Genomic DNA, 17,598 nt, shown 5'->3' with positions numbered 1-17,598 from the left:
ATAAAAAGAGTATTGGGGAAGGGGTTGTAGCTCAAATTTTGAATGATTAATTTTGCATCAGTGCTTTGAAAGATACTAGGAAAGCAAGATGACAGGGGGGTTGGAACTTGATGATCTTAAGGTCCTTTCCAACCCTAACTATTCTATGATGTTTCTGGAGGCTGAAAGAGGTAAAGTCTTCAGCAGTTCAGACATGATCCAAAGTTGTGGTCGACATGATCCAAAGTTGTGTTCAACATGATCAAACAGCCTAACAGTACTGGGAATTTTGGTTTGGGTTTCTTTTTTGTTGTTGTTCTTGTTTTTAAATTAATTTAAAACTCTATATATTCTACCTTGGAATACATTTATACTTACTTTTTGATATCCAAGTGATGATCCACCTAGTTGAGATTTATGTCTTAGCTAACATGAATTCCTTAAGGGAAGAAAGAGCCTTGCAGTATTTCTTTTATTAGTAATTTTGCTTTTTTGTGATAAAGACGTTTTAGGCACTAGGCTCAGCTTGTCTTGTAGTTAATTTTCTTTCACAACAAAGTTTTCTCCAATCCAAATGATCTTGATAAGTTGTGGGGTTTTTTTTCAGTAATGTCCTGTTTGCTGGCCAGAGACACTTCTTTCAGGTTGATTTAGCGCACTCTTTTTCTCCCAGGCTTGCAGCAAGTGACTTGTGTATGCAGGCTGTTTGTTCATGTTGCTCTGAACAGCAATCACTTCCAGTCATTGAAAAAGAATCAATTTCATTAGTAGGAAAAAATTAGATAGCTGACAAGCTTATCATACTCATTTGCTCACATAAGCTCAGACAAAACTTCACTGAAAAGAAATCTCATCAGACTTGCTAGGAACTGTATATCCTTGCTAGGAATGCTATATTACATCTAATTAAAGTCAGCCTTGATAAAGCTGCAATTAAACAAAGGAGAGAAAAAGACAGACACGGAGACCCATCATTTTAATGGTATCATGATGAGGAAACCTGAAGGTTGTGGGGTTTTTAACTTCTGCCCATCTTGAAATAAAATAGGTGATTTGAAAAAGCAATGGTCTTTCACCTTATCTGAACTTAGTGGAGGTGATCTCCAAACCTGCTGTTTGAGAGAGATTTTCTGTTTTCTTTTTTTTTTATTAAACTTCACATGGGTATTTTTAAACTCAGCCTGACACAGTAAGAGGCATGCAGCTCACACAGCTGCTCTAAAGCTAGATTCCTGCTTTCCTTTGAATCTCCTTTGTATATATATTGACATAAGAGATTTTCAGGCAGCTGCAAGTGACAATTTAACAATCAAGCTTACTGTAGATCGTTTAGAAATGTGGAATAGTTTAGTCTCAATTTCATCAGGATAAGAGTTTCTGAATTCTTAAATGCTGCTGTGATAACCTGTATCAGTCTTGTCTTAAAACTGCCTAAAAGATTAAAAAAAAAAAAAATTACTGGGGAATACCTTAAAAGGTATTATTTCTTATTTATTTGTTTATTTTTTTACAACTGAGTGCAAAATCACACTTTTATTAAAGTCAGTATGAAAACTTGCTTTTAATTCAGTGCATTACAAACTGAGTCCAGAAAATATTTGTATGCTGGCCAAGTTCAGCTATGGCATTTTTATGTGTCACTAGCTTTATTTGTTGGGCCAACACTGGCTCTCAGAAATGTTAAAACAACCTCAGCCACTTACTTGTGCCTGTCAGTTCCAGTAAATTGACATACAATGTAGCATAGCGCTACTGGGGCTCTATTTGGTGGTCGTGTCTCTTTTAGAAATGGAGATGTTCCTGTACTGATCTTGTGTGTGCGAAGTATTTCAGACACCTATAGCCTACACTGGGAGAGAATTTTTTTTCTAAAGTATTTGTTTTCACACCAAATAATCTGGAGAAACAGTGAGTCAAGTTAGAGAAATTATGATGCTTTTGGAGATGATAATTGGCCTACTTGTAATATATTTCTACGCAACTAGAACTGGAGTAATCTATGATCTCAAGAGTTTTCCTCATTCTTTCCACACAGATTGTGTTTGCCACAAACAGATTTATCTGCATGCTTTCAATGAATATAAACCTACCAAAATGATGCACTTTCAAATATGCCAGTTCTTTTTCTTTAAAAAAAAAACAAAAACCTTCAAGTAGAGGGTACTCTGCATTTTATAAGGAGGAAGTGATGTCTGTTTCTGGTTATTATGTATCTTTTGGTTCAGAACTCAGTCTTCTGATGAGTGTTCTTTAAATAAAAAAGAACCACAGAAGGATGAGTGGAGAAGTTAAGAGTAAGAAGATAATCTGTATCATCTTCTCCCTCCCTTGGAAGATTCCTTTATCACGTCGTAGATTTCAACATGTGATATTTTTACATATCTTCACTTTTGACTCAATTTTCTGAAGAAATAAATATTGCATTAAAACTACCTAAAGTAATAATAACAGCTATCTTTTTGATAGCAACACTGTCAAGTTTTCTGGTGCATTTGCTTACATAATCAATTTCTAATAAACAATAAACCCCAAAATCCTTAAAATATTTACCTGCAGAGTAACGCATATGTAAAAAAGTGCTTCAGTGGAAAACAATTATTTGTATAGCATTCAAAATCTGACTAAAATTGTGGTTCTTTGAGAAACATTATATTTACAGTATTCTTGAAGCAGGGAAGCTACTTTTCAGAAAACCAGACTGAAATGGTACTCATATTCCCCTTCCTCCCATGTTTGATCTCTGTCCATATTAGGATTATTAGATAGATAGGTAGTGGGTAGTACATAGGTAGTAGTACATAGTTGGGTGTTGTTTGAAGAAAGAAATTGAAAAAGGATTACCATACAAGGATCTTTGCTGTTGAGGAGCTTGGAAAAAAAGTGTATCTAATACTGTAAGTGTTGAAGTTTAATCCCAGCTGGCAACTAAGCCTCACACAGACGCTTGCTGCTGAAGTAGCCTTATTTTGGCTTCTCTTTCCCACCTATCTTGTATCAGCCATGGAACTTAGTTTTCCATAAAAAAAAAAAAAAAAAAAGTATTTTCACTCTTTTTACAACAGAGGAAGAAAATGTTCATGTTTTATTGTTAAAGATTTAGTATTTTTATAGTGAAAAACTTATTAATTGTCACAGTAAAGACTTCTTCAGAGATTTTTTTTCTCCTGTAAGTCTCAAGCAAATTTCTCTTACTCTATAAAGCAAATCCCAGAAGACTTTCCTAGACTTCAAACTAAATAGTCCTGATACAAATAGAATCATGTGGGGAATTCCTGTTATCTTCCATCTACTGTAAATTTCTGATTCTTCTTTACTGAGACACTTCAGGATGCTGTCTGTGTACAGTTCTTTAACTCAATTGCAGAAGTTATGTAGCATAAATAAAGAACAAGCAAAAAAAAAAAAAAGTAGTTAAAATACCTGCCATTATAAGGGAGCACAAATAGTATATAATTTATTTTTTTATGGTAAAGAAACTTTCCCTGAACAGTATTTATATGCAAAATACAGTCACTGCTAAAGATGTAAGAGCTGTTGGCTAGTCCCTCTGAGCCAACAGTTTGACCCTGTAATGAATTTTCCTTCTACAAATACTTGCATAAGTTGTTTCTGTGTTTATTCATTTTAAGAATAATTCTTATATTTTGGTCTAAGCTTGCAGCAGACTGATCAGTTTAACTTAGCTGCTGACCCACACAGCCCACTGGGGAACTTTATATATGTACAATGACCTTACTATCAAGTGTTTTATCTGTTAATATCTGGAGTTTGCTTTATAGAAGTAAATGTGTTCATAGCTAGGGTTCAGCTCTGCCTTAATTTTTGCATCTGCAACGGACTGTGTATTAATATTACTAGATAACTAACCTGTAGTATAGTGCTAGAAAAATCTAGAAAACCTAGTAATTTGCAGTCTGATTTTTGAGGTGCATAGTACTATATTCAGAAATTTGCTAAATACCCATGAGAAAGTAGTAAGTGATGCATGTGTGCTGCACTTGTGCAACCAAGAGGTACTGAGGAAGCATACTAATAAAAGCTGACATGTTAATGCACTGGAAATTGTTGCTTGTTCAATTAGATGCCAGTGAAGAACTGTTTAGTGGTAACTTTTGAAAGATATTGTAGGTCATACCAACAGTCGCAGGCTTTCCCAGGACATCAACTCATAAAAAGATGGGGGTCATGCAGATAATGAAGATGCTGGTGACCTGCTTTACACTCTCATCATGTCATCTACTCATGATGTGACTGGAAGGAAAAAGAGGACTGCAAGACTGGAAGGAAAAAGAGGGTTAAGGGGTTTTACTCCTTCAGGTCTTCCAGTACACAGTAACTTGTTATTTGATCTGACAAGTTAGCGCACAAGCTTCTTAGAAAGCCAAGAACGTAACCAATAATTATGAATTGCATAATAAGTACATCCAAACTGATGTCTTCTTCGATACTAAGTTTGTCTGGAACCTTTGGCAAAGCTAGTCTGGGAGAGGACTGATAGCTAGGGAATTCACTAAATTGGTATGGGATCACATTTTCATAATGTTTAGTACTTTCTCAATAGCTGGTTGAACTGATTCATTCATATGGCTATAGTGCCTATTAGTGCAGAAGGTAGGAATATGCACTTCTGGGTGAAGAGGTCAGCAGAACCCCTGCAGACCTGATTTAGACTAAACTTTCATTTTGAGTTTTGCTTGCAAGCCAAAGTAGTGGTCAGAAAGGGGGCAAAAAACAAGAAAGATAAGATAGATCAACATAAAATCAGCACGTATGTAATGTGCTGTCTTCTCAGCAACAGTGATCCAAACCAAGCAGCATTAGCAGTCGGTCCTAAGGGGCCATGTTCTTAAGGAAGGTAGTCTTGAGAGAGTGTCTGTGAAGCTCCAGGGCAAAAGTCTGGCTGCAGTGACAGCGTGTAAAAGAAAACCTCTCCAGCAAGCATAAACTAGTGTCCTTTTTGCATGGGGCAAAGACCTGAGATGTCTCAGTTTCAGCCAAAAAGAGGAATTTAATGGCAAAACCAACTTCTCTGCCTGCTATTATTCCATTGTCATTGAAAGGCAGTTTTACTGTTCATTTGTCAGAAGACATAGCAATTAAACATTAAATTTAAAATTTATCCAGCTTTCTCTAACCCTCTTCTCTCTCCTTTGACCACCTGAACTTGTAGTTGATACAGAACCAGTTACTGACTTACAACAGTGAACATACATCGACATTAAATCCTTTCTAGAATGTGCATCTATACAACTGAACTCTGAAGGAAACAAGTAACTTGTAAAGTATCAGCAAGAATATATCCATGTTTCCCAAGGGAATAAAAAAACCCAATCAGTATAAGGCATAAGACTTCTTGGCCAAAACATAGCCAGAAATATTTAGCACCTCAGTGCGATAGGTGAAGTTTCTTATTAACCATAATTATTGTAATGTTAGTTTAATACAGATTAGTTATGAGATTTTAAGTGTTTGTTCTTATCATCTTGCAACCATGTGATAAATGCATTCAGGAAATGGGCTACTTATTCTGTTTTCTGTTATTTAAAAAAAAAATCCACAAGCCAGATGCATTATTTCATATGATTTATTATGCTGTGCCACTGTGATTTGCCAAATAATTCCTTCATTGCATGTTGAACATGTCTTCTGTTAAACACCAGCTTTTGCCTGTCTACTTTCCACCACACTGTTTTTGTTAATTCTGTTCTTGGTCTGCTTCTTTTGTTGTTTGTTTTCTGTGCCTTCATTCTCAACATGTCTTTAAGGCACTGCATTTACCTGCTGAAATAGTTATTCATCTTCTAAAGCCCATAGTTATTCATCTTCTAAAGCCCGTAGTATTCCCCAAGTCTGTATATTTTTCCTCATCGTCCGTGTTCCTCTGATTTAACTGTTCCATTTTGTTTTGACTTTTGATTATCCCAGGGTCCGATTGGTATGGATGGAAAGCTGGTAGGTGATTTGTTCAAAACCAGTGTAATTTAGGTCTTGCACATATTTCCTCTTTGCTTTCTTAATTACTCATGCTAGAATGTGTATTAATCACATATTGGCTTCCTTTGGCATAACTTATTTTCACCTCAGGAATATAGATTTTTAACATAGTGCTGAAGAGCCACTTTAGTCTTTTGTGTCTATCCAAGGAAATGGAAGTCAGCCATGGTATTCCTGTTTTCTCATCATTTTCTGCCTAGATTGAATTAGAAGACAGCTCTGTCCAGAGAATGCTCTACAAGGATAGTTTCCTGGTACCTTTCAAAGAGCAAGATATTATTTCTGATCCTATATCTGTGACTCTTGATGGTTTCCCTTCATTTTTGCATCTTAATTTCTCTGTCCTGATTTTGTTGGCTGATTAGATATGAACAGCCTCATATCTCATTTTAAATGCATTCGTATACTATCCAGGATATTGTCTGGTTAGATGCTACTTAAATTAAGGCAGAAATAACCTTTAATTTCATACAGTGCATTTGTGTATGTATTTGTGTACGTATTTGTATATCTAAATATTTGGGTCTGTGAGCCTGGAAGTTTTATGTTCTTTATGCTCTTTATGCTCTTTAAAGATTAAAATAATGCAGAAGATGTGAAAATCCAGTTTCTGTGATTTCTCATACTGGTTTTTTTTGCCTCCTCTCTCTTTTTCCTTTTCCAGGACAGGTCTTTTCTCTGATACCCTCAAAACATCTTTTCTGTCCTTTCATCTGCTACAAGCCTCATTTCCTTTGCACACTCGTTAACTTGCAGTGTGAGCTTCCATTTTCTTCTCTTAAGACTTTTTCTTGTGCTCCTTGAGGTATCTTTCCACTGCTAGGTAACTTTTCTGCAGTGTTTGCAGCCTCCAGTCAATAAGCTTTAATCTCTTTCAGCAGATTAATAGTTTACCTGTTGACTTCAAGTAGACCTGGCTGCACCATACATCTTTTCTTTTTCTTTTAGTATCATTTACATATCAGCAACTAATATTAGGTTAAATTGCTAGAAAGGCATCAACTATCAGCCATAGAAGACCTTTGATCATGATAATTGGAATAGGCTGCTAACCTTGATCCCTTTCTCTCCTTCAAAATAACACATTAATCAGGAAACAAGAATATAGAAGGGAAAATTGGTCTAAAGATTTTTCTGAAACCATGGCATATTATGCAGCTACACCTGCTGTAGTAATTCAGATTAACAATAAATTAATAAATAAGCAGCAAACAGTAATAGGTAATCAAGTGCATGAGCAATGATCCAGAGATTCAAAGCAGCATACGCTAACACACCTGATAAGTTATTGTTGTTGGGACTCATCTGTACATGCATGCAAAGAACAGTAGTCAGTTGTTAGTTACAATCAGTGAATCGATTTTGCAGTTCATAACACACAAAGAGATATTTATTAGAAAAAAAATAGAGTAATGCTGACTTTTCAGTCTTGAAGAGTATCTTCACCCTCTTTGTTATCTAAAATTTACAGAAATACTTCCAGCTAAAACATTTTAATCCACAAGTAACATGCAATGGAAACAATTTGCACAGGAATAAACCAGGGTGATTTCACCCATCCTGGAGCCCTTCTGGAAGCATGGGCATATTAATTGAGGTTGAGCTTGCTCAAATGAGTTGGAATATCAGATTGTATTCATGCTAGAGTGTTTTTTAATGAACACAAAAGTAATTCACAGAGCTTTATTATAAAAAAGATAAGTATTGTGATGCTTTTTTCTATCCGTACCTTTGTAAGCAGAGCAGATGAGTTTCATAATATAGTGCCTGCTGCATCCTCTGATTAGTGTCACTTACGGATCATTAGTGAGAAGAGAAAATTGTACTGTAGCTGCAGTAGCTAGTCAGGCAAGGAGCATCTAAGAGAATGCAAAAATATTGAAGGATTAGAAGGAACTGAAAAAAAACCAACCAGAAAATAACTACCTTTGCTAATGCAAAGTTCCTTCCATACTCCAGGATCTCTTAGCCAACAGAATAAAAAATTCCTGCAATGGCTACTTTTGTATTCAACATCTACATTTACACTTAAGTGCAGGATGATTGCACTGTTGATAGCACGTTAACTAAGAGTAATGCAACTATTACATTCCCCATTATTTTAGAGTTCTGTGTCACAATGAAAAACAATTGTCCTATAAAATTTCAGTTTCTAGCTTTCCCCTCTCTGTATTGCAGATAGGATAAAAAAGTAACTATAAATGCACAATGACAGAAAGGCAAACTGGTAATGATGTTGAGATAGAGTCAAAAGCACTTTCATGGGAGCATGAATCCATCTCTGACATTCAATTTAGGTTATGTTTGTGTTATGTGTGTACTTTCTTTATATCATACATATGGCATGTACCATATGGACACTTAGTAGCCTATACAGCTAAATGAGATTAAAGAAAAAAAGTGCAGTTTTCAAATCTTTTTCTTTAAATATATATGTACTCTGTTTATATGTTTTCTACTACTTTGATTCAACATTTTGTTGAAGCATTTTGGTAATTTCATACTTCAAGTTGGTTTTTGTTGTTTTGTTTTGTTTTGTTTTTTTTTTTAAATCTGTTTTAGAGACTGTTTTTAATGGTTTGGTCAAAATTGTAACTTTAGATATATTTATGAGACAAATGTTTTGTGAGTTTGTCTATGAAAGTTTGTACACATAGGTTTCAGTTTAGTTAATTTATACAAATTTATTGTAGCAGCTGTCCAGTACTGCATAAATAAGCAATTCCTGAGGATTTTAGGATCAGATATAGCATATAATAGCTTAAAACCTGCTGGGATGGGAAGACTTAGATAAAGGCTGAGTGCTGAGCATATACCGACATCCAGTTGTATTCATCAACCCAGTGTGATGTGCAGCTTCATAGAATTGACCAATCTAGAAAACAGTAGTTCATATTATAACTGACAAACTGCAGCCAGTGCTTATTTTTGTCTGCAAACCTCTATAGTGCAATGTTGTTGTAAGGCACTAGTACGAAACTGCAGCACCTCAACAAAGAGTGCTTTTAGGCTGCCTTCAGTGTGAGGATTAGGTAGCCACAATAAATCTGTATTTTACTATGATTTCTCTGTAAAGAAATTTCTAATTTTTTTATATTAAAATATTTAATTTTTTTGCATGTGAATTAAAACATTTTCCTGGTTTTTAGTTAAGTACAAAAAAATCTTATAAGTTGCTAAAAAAAAGCATTTATATTCAGATGCCCTCACCCCTTTCTTTAAAATCACACAGAGTCCCAGAATGGTTGAAGTTGGAAGAGACCTCTGGAGGGCACCTGGTGTACCCTCTCTACTCAGAGCCATCTATGGCAAGTTGCCCAGGATCATGTCCAGACAGCTTTTGAATATTTCCAGTGTTGCCCCCCTGGGCAACCTGTACTAGTGATGAGTAACCCTCACAGTAAAAAACTGTTTCCTGATGTTCAGATGGAAAAGTTTCAACTCTGTGTATCACTACCTTCTGGCTAAAGTGACAAGGTTTTATGAGGTTTCTAAGGAGTCTGCATGCTCAGTTTCTTTCAACAAAGCAAACATAGTTTCACTTCAGCTGAAATATTATTGGTGTCATAAAACACCAGAAGGCAAGCTAGCCCTAGGAGTTTTAAGAAATTCTCTCTTTATAGGGAGAAATACACAAATACAAATCTGTCTTATAATGTCCTGTAGAGCTGATTGTCTGGGTGGTTGTAGTCCGTAGTCACAGCTTCTATACCACTTTGTTACACAGTTGGTTTTTTTAATTTGCTTCTTGCAAATAAAATATAGCGAGAGGGCTAGAATAAGTGATGACTTTCACTGGCTTTCCTAGGCTAGGGGCCTCAGTCATAGGAAGTCTGCTCGGTAAGGACTTGTGGCAACAAGAGATACATACAACTCTTTAGTGCACAAAGAGTGTTTCTCCATTTGTCCAGGGTAGTCCAAAGGTGATGTTGGTGAATCAGGGAGAGGAAATGTATCACTTAACTCTTGGGGTGACTGACAAGGGTTCATCTACTCCTGACATGGTGACTTAAATATTGGTGTAATACTTGGTTAAAACTGTGATGCTTGCAACAAGAACAAAAAGACTATTGTTCGGCCAGCAATGTGTTCCTTCACTTTTCAGAGTTTGTTCATTTGATGGACAGCAATTAGCACCTCCTTGAAACATGGAGATGTTGAAACATAGAATGGTTAGTGTTGGAAAGGACCTTAAGATCATCTAGTTCCATTCCTTCTGCCGTGGGCAGGGTACACCTCCCACTAGACCAGGTTGCTTCTAAATCAGTTCAGCATCTGTGGATCCTTTCTTACTTCAGAATGATTAAATTAGGTCTTTCTTAACTGGTCTATAATCGAAACAATTAAGTTTCTCAAATGCAAGTTTAATGATGTGTTATTGTAATTTAATTCTGGAATGACTTAATTGCAATAAAGTTCATCAGATTGAAATAAAACATTCAAATTCAGTATAAATATAGGAGTCAATATAGATTTAAGAGTCTGACTTCAGTACAGTTACTGGATTATTTTGTTATCTCCTTATTAGAGAGTACTGTAACTATTTGCTGCTATTTAAGGAATTAATCCTTGTCATAACTTTTCATAACCTTATCTTTTCTTGTTTTTCAGGGTCAACCTGGTCCTCAAGTAAGTGCCATCTTATTTTCCTACAAAGTTAAAGCAAAATACAGAGCCCACTAAACTCAGGCAATCTACAAAGTATTTTAATGGATTTATTTAAAACCTACTGTAGTAAGCTAGAAACCATTGCATAATTCTGTAAGGCAAATATTTCCCAAGAAAGAAACATAGGCCTCCCCCTAGGGTTGTCTGAGTTCCCTCAGCTGTTTGACCAGATGGTGGGGTTAACAGTGTTACACTGTGAATAAAGCAAATCTCTTAACTATGGCTTGAAACTTTGCCACGTAACTTTAAAGCAAGATAAAATAACTTAGCAAATGTGTAGCAAATGTAATACTTCAACTGCTTATTAATCACATGCTAATAAAGTTGTTATAATCCAGGCAGCCCTCAGTTATTTTAAATATTGCACTGCTTGCTATTTTTACTAATTCTATAGACTGCTTTGAGTTTGTTCTGCTTTGTTTAAGAATAGGAGAACTTTGTCTTGTGAGCTGGAATTGAAAATGTGTAAATCTGGGGATCTAACTTCAGTTTTAAGGTAGAAATAGACCAGCAGAAAGGAAACAAGGTATAGCAACAGTTACACACAAAGTTTTTTGAGCCAAAGAGTGGCATGGGAATGTGGAAGAGCAAGGGGAAAAAGAAATAGAACCCAATACCAAAGCCAAACTTAGTTAAATCAGTTGAAAAACTCTACCTTTTTACATGTTCAGGATGCATTATGAGAAATAAACTCTGGTAACCCTGGTCTCTGGTACCATCTTAGTACAAGTATGTTGCCTGAAACAGGATTCTTGTCAGTGCCTTTTGTATTTCAAAATCACATTTGCAAGTCAAAGTTTTACAGCCTCATTGGCTGATAACTTTTTAAAGTTAGGATTTTCTTTATGGGAAGCAAACTTGGGGGGGGGGGGGAGGTTTATTTGTTTCTGATTGTAATTTTCTGCTGAAAGGCAGTTTCTGTTACAAACTCTCATCCCACTCAGTTTGATTGCCTAGTACCCTTGCAGTGCCAGCCTCCATTTAATAGTACTACATAGGTAGGCAGTATGATATGGGAAATGTCCACCCCCCATAGCGCTTATGTTTCCTAGTAGGCTCTCAGTGTGTGGCCTTGCGGCCTATACAGAATTCTTCAGCTTCTGTGCTGCTGGCAGTCAATGAGGAGATAGTAATTCTGTGTGGCACTCTTGCTCTGAATGAGCTCTGTTGAGGACCTGAGGCTGTTACATGAACCTGTGGGTTGCCCTCTAGTTGACGTTGACTTGTGCTGCCACCCATGTCTTTTCCCTCTGGGTTTAGACCCCCACATTTCAGTTGCTTGGAGTGTCTTCTGTTTAATGCCTGTAAACAGCTTCTCAGTCCTCGGAGCTTATATCTCTACATGAAATGCCCTGAGGTAGCTGTAGGCAAAGAACCACAATGGAGATGACAGCACTCAGTGCTGTTCCAAGGGCAGATAAACAGAACAGACAAATCTGGTCATGATTATAAGAGAAATGTGGTGCAAACCATAGGAAAAACTCTCTAACTCATCTCCCCTCATTTTATTAGCTTATCTGTGTCCCAAATGATTATACAGAAAACAGGTACAAGGTACTAGGACCCACAAGACTTAGGATGAGAATTCTTACACTCTAACTTCAGTAGTTTCTCCTAGTGGAAATGCTCATCTCTGTGTCATTGCCATTCTTCTGAGTATCACTTACCATTATTCTTAATACTGGCTTTTCCTCCTTTTCAGCTCAAGATGCTGTTATTGTGGCAGGAAGATACCTATGTATTCAGTCATTTTGATCGTCTGGTTGAGCCCTGAATAATACTTGCAAGGGCACTGATGGGGAAGTCATAACAGCATGAAACAGTGTAGGATTCAGCTTTAGATCAAGATGTCTCAGCCAAGGAGCTTGTGTGTAGGTGTTGACATGTGAGGTGTCTTAGCGCTCCTTGCAGCCATTGAAGGTTGAGTCAATACTCAGTGCACCTAGAGGCCTCTTCAGTTCATTGTAAACTCTTAGGGCTCCATTACATTGCCTGCATACTGGTGTTGATTGCTGCATGAGAAGATCCAGGGTCTTCAGCCTAGCTTCTGGTTGTTGTGTGTACAAAGAATCTGTGTTGGATCGTTGTTGTACCTGTCAGTCATGGGCAGCTGTTTTGGATACCTACGGAATCTCTCACATGACATTAGTTGTACACATTTGTGCCTCTGAATTCCAGATTTTGATTATAGACAGCAACCAAATCAAGTAACCATTTGCTGAGTTGCTTTCTAGCCTGTTGATATCTACATGTCTTAAGCAACTAGATGTAGGCTGTACATTTAGATGTGGTTCCTCTTAAGCTGAAGCCCAGATCCAGATGAAATGGCACTTTTAAAATGTTCAAAGCTGTGGTTGAAAAATCTCGAGACTATATTTTTAAAGTGTCGATAGAAACCAGAATGTGTTCACATCCAGATAAAACAAGTAAAGCCCCCTCAGTTTCTCATTAAAAAAATAAAATAAAAAAAAAAAAAAAAGGAATTTCAGTCACCTGGGATTGTCAGTAATTTTCCCAGTCTTACCTGTGTCCATGTGAAATCCAAAAGGAAAGGTATTGGTCGGTTTGGTTAGTGAGTAAAGGCTTCCTGGTTTCAAAGATCAGAATTGCTATGCTGACAAAAGCAGGACTTAGAAAGTTTTTGATGTCATAGCTATGCAAGTCCAAAGTGAGATCAAAGATAAATTCTAATGCTTTTTATACTTAGTGTTTTATTAACACCTATTATTTTTTTGCTATGGTTTTCAAAAAGTAATTCAGCCAATACATTCATAATTACTGGGTCCAAATATAAATTCATAACAGATCAGTAACACCTCCTATCTTTTTATCTTTAAATTTTTAATGCTTTTCCTCAAAAATATACTGCAAAAGATAATTTTGCTTCATATTTGCTTGTTTTAAGTAAAAAGAAGCTTTATTACAACCCACAAGCTTTTTTTCTTTAGAAAAATCTCTTGGTTCTGTTGTATCTCTGAAAGGTAAAGACCAAGATCAATAGCTAAATTTCTAGAAAAACCTTTAAAAAATAAAGTACTTTGTTATGATTTTAGTTGTCTCTTAGAAAGAAAGCTATTCTAAATACCATGTAAACTGAGTTCCTTTATAGAAGAGCAAGTAATAAAAATCTTAATATTTTTGCTGAAAGTTAAATGCTGCATTTTGAGTGAACTCAAAGAGTACCTGCTTTCTTTTGTTTGGAATTTAAATATGTATTTAGATTAACCTGAACTACAAAGGTTTACTTTGGCAGTAAATGTCTACAAACAGATTCTGCCCATACATCTCCTGTTTAAAAAAATAATGGAAGTATTTATGTTTGTCAAAGAACAGACTTTAGCTTCTAGTCTCAAGTAAATTCCGTATGGAATATACTATCTGGGTATAGAGAGAAAGCTTGTTATTTTTAACTTTTTTGTTGCTTAGAAGTAGAACTCATATAAACATTAGAAAACAGTGCAGTTAGTATTATGGTGAAGGAAGATAAAATGATCGTTTACAAAATCCTGATGAACTAAAACTGCTAACAGCTATAAATGTGAGGCTGGGTGGTGTTTTGGTGTGACTTTGTCTCAGTCAGCCAACTGTTTTCTTCTTTGTGGAACCGTCTTCTTGGCCTGTCTCTCGTGTAACATACTTTTCCTCTTTTACGGCAGCATACGTGATCACTCTCTGTGTGGGACTTTGAGATACAGCATCCCCACAGATGCTTCTCCCTTCTATTTGGCAGCCATTCAAGTCTGCATTAGAAATTGACAAAATACTAATGATTGATACTCGTTTTAATGAAATTCTTGTTTTCCTGTATGTGATATGTCTGTGGAAGTGGTTCTTTTTCAGTCTGAAGTTTTCTAGTGTTGTGTGCATGATAAAGGGATACCACAGCAATTCTGGTCCGTGGCAGTTAAACCTCAGGTGTAAAGGGTGGGGCCAGTTCTGCGCAAGCTGTGCTTCACCTAAAAAATCCACTGCACAGGCTGGAAGGGCTTACTCTCACTTGTCTGTATGGATGGGCGAGGGTCGGAACAGCAGGTGACAAGGTGCATGGGAAGCTGCAGATCCAACCTTGCATGTGGGCGGACCAGTGCATGGGTAGCCCGAGATTGCTCAGGAGATGGCAGTCCTAGTCGGACACGTCCTGATTGCCTAAGCACCCTTTTTTCCAACCGGATTTGCATATGCCACATGCCCTTGGTCATTGTGCTTGTAGTAAGCGTGGTTAAAGCCCTTCCCAAGTCTTCGCTCGCAAAGCCAAGCCATCATCAATAGCAACTCTGGTGACAAATGTATGTGTGTCTTTTTCACCATTGAGCTTCAGGGTGACTGGAGTATTTTTGCTTCTGCATGGCAGAGATTCTGATTCCTGGTTATACAGGCTACTACTGGCTCTGGTGCTGTCAACAGAACTGGTGGGAACCTTTTTAAATCTTAGTTTTCTGGTTTCTGTCAAGGATTGAGAAAAACAGTCAGTAGGACATAGGACATAGTTTTGAGGTGTTTTAGATGGCAGCAGTGTACTCAAGGGATTTGTTTATCACTTCCTAGAGAATAGTGTGATGGTAGGGAAAATCCTAGGCCTCAGGAAAGAGCTGAGTATCTGACAGCAGGATGAATGGGAAGGGGTTGTCTAAATAAAATGTATTTTAAGTCCTCATGAGTTTCCCTTTCAGCTTTGCCAGTTTGGATGGGTAGCTGCATTCCAAGATCTGTTTAATACTCCTCTCAGTTAGCACATGCTGTTCAGTACTGGGGCAGTTGATAAGGTCAAGTGATCACGTATGTGTTTTGATGGCTATTTAAACTATGGGCAAGGTACATAATATGTCCTATTGACTAACACTGCAAAGTGGTCTCTACCTGTCAGACCACTGAAGTTGGACATGCTTCTTTTGTTCTGATCTCTATAAATTGAGGTGTAAGCTCAGTGCTCCTTGTTCCTAGCAGTTTGCTGTTAGGATTGCCTCTCTGCTTACGTGGAGAAGGCAAGAAGTATGCTTACAAAGGACAGAATCAACATAAGGCTGGAGAAATAATTTAACATCTTGAGATACCCAGTAGTTGTATACAGGCCACCAGCTGTTCACACGTTGAAGAATGATGTTGTGGGGTGTTTCTCCTTCTAGCAGCTGATAACTTAAGCTCCTGTGTAAGCTTCTGATCTTGCTGAAGGATTGTATGACTCATTTCAATATACACACGCTAGTCTGCTTTTGAGTTATGAGTTGCAGTTCAAATTTTGCTATCAAACTTTAATAGTTTATTAACAAAAAACAGGTACAGCAACCCAAATTTTTCTTTTCTAGGCAAATTTGAAGTGATGTTATCTTTGTTTTTTATATTTGTGTGTGTGTACACACTTTTTCAAGATGCCATCAGGCTATTATTTCCTACTGTCATCAAGTCCAAAATAAGCAGTTATACCTGTGTAAATGAAAATAAGATTGGGCTTAGCCTATATATTTCTATATAGCAGTAGGAATAAATGTAGTGTCTTTTACAGTTAGTCTCATCTAATGGCCAGGTAGATATATGAAAACAGCCAAATACAGTATGTTTCTTACTTGCATCTGTGCCAATACCAAATACTTGATCCCATTGCTGCTAATAACAATTTACTTTTAACCATAAGATCAGAAATGAATCTTAACTGAGGGCATCACATAAATAAACAAGCTCATACTAAGTTTCATAGTATTAACAGCCAGAGCTTTACCATTTGCTTACCATTTTTCATCCTTTCTAAAGCTGTAATAGGAATCCTGAATGCTATTGAAATTGTGAAACCTTTTTAGGAAACACTCAGCCCATAGTAACTTGTGAACATGAGGAAACAAATGCCATCATTATGGCTTTTCATTCTGTGTTAGTTGCAAAACTGAACCACATCAGAGAATGTAGGAGGAGAAATCATACTTGAAAACTTTTGTTTACTGTCTGATGAGTACATAAATGTTTATGACACAAAAGATGCAAGAAATGTATCTTTCCAGAAGGAGTTAATGTATTTAATTGTTTTAAAGTATGTTGCTTTGTCAGCTTCGTATGCAATAAAGCAGAAGTTAATTTTGTTAAAAGGAACTGATGACAACAACAATAAGCACTTTTAAAACATAAAACACTTCAGTTTCTCCTGGTAGACATATGTGCATATGTAAACCAGGATAGCTGTGAACATTAAATGCTGCTATTAGAGGACTCTGCTTTGTGAAGAAGAGAACACAGAATTGGAGAATTAAGAGCAAATTGTACCAAGGCTAAGGAAGCACCAGACGTAATTTTAAAAGGCTGAGAGGAGTAAGTTCCAGGCATCAACAAGCAAGATTCTTGTAGCATGGGATATTGTGCTCTGCTTCCAACATGTTTTTCTACTTGTCTTTTTCTATCCTTTTGCCAGGATTTTAGAAGGAGCCCCTAATGGCAGATTAATGATTTCCCTACAGTACCCTCCTATGTGAACTTATCTGGGGATAATCAAAGTTGTTAGAAATCTGTTCATCTAATGTCAGACACTCAAAGCAAAGTCCAGGCTCCTACCCAAACTGTGCTACTGAGCTCTTTTACCTACTCCAATAGGCACACTTTTGAGTTACAATTTCAGTAGCTATCACTGGGAATCTTGGGCTGAAATAGTAAGACGTTTAAATGTTCCACAGCATTTCCTGAAACTGATAATTTATTTCTGATTTTATTATCTGATTCAGAAAATGATCAGGTTTGAATCTGTTAACAACTATCAAATCATTGTAGGTTTTGATTTTCTACAAACACAAAAATAAGAGTATTTATTGTACAGAATTTTGTGGAAAGGGCTCTTCATGCAAGGTAATGTCAGCTCTGGATGCTCTTATGAAATAAATTCCATTATGGAGGCATCTGCTACTAAACGTTAAGATCTCCCTCCAGAATAGCTGTATGCAATAGATGGAGAAAGCTTGGAAGAGGGGTTCTCGAAACAGT

At 36.7% G+C, this 17,598-nt stretch overlaps 1 protein-coding gene across 1 annotated transcript in view; it reads left to right on the top strand.

Moving 5' to 3' along the window:
* Window positions 1–17,598, top strand: part of COL25A1 (collagen type XXV alpha 1 chain) — a 308,091-nt gene that overhangs the window by 181,599 nt on the left and 108,894 nt on the right. The window contains exon 5 of the mRNA XM_061355191.1: window positions 10,585–10,602. Within this exon, the coding sequence (XP_061211175.1) occupies window positions 10,585–10,602 (18 nt within the window). The remainder of the gene's footprint in view (window positions 1–10,584; window positions 10,603–17,598) is intronic.

Source organism: Neopsephotus bourkii, unplaced genomic scaffold, assembly GCF_033783945.1.
Source record: "Neopsephotus bourkii isolate Nb327-2 ecotype Australia unplaced genomic scaffold, CSIRO-AGI_Nbou_v1 NB_787, whole genome shotgun sequence".
Classification (NCBI taxonomy): Eukaryota; Metazoa; Chordata; class Aves; order Psittaciformes; family Psittacidae; genus Neopsephotus; species Neopsephotus bourkii.
This window is presented reverse-complemented; position numbering and strand designations above follow the sequence as displayed.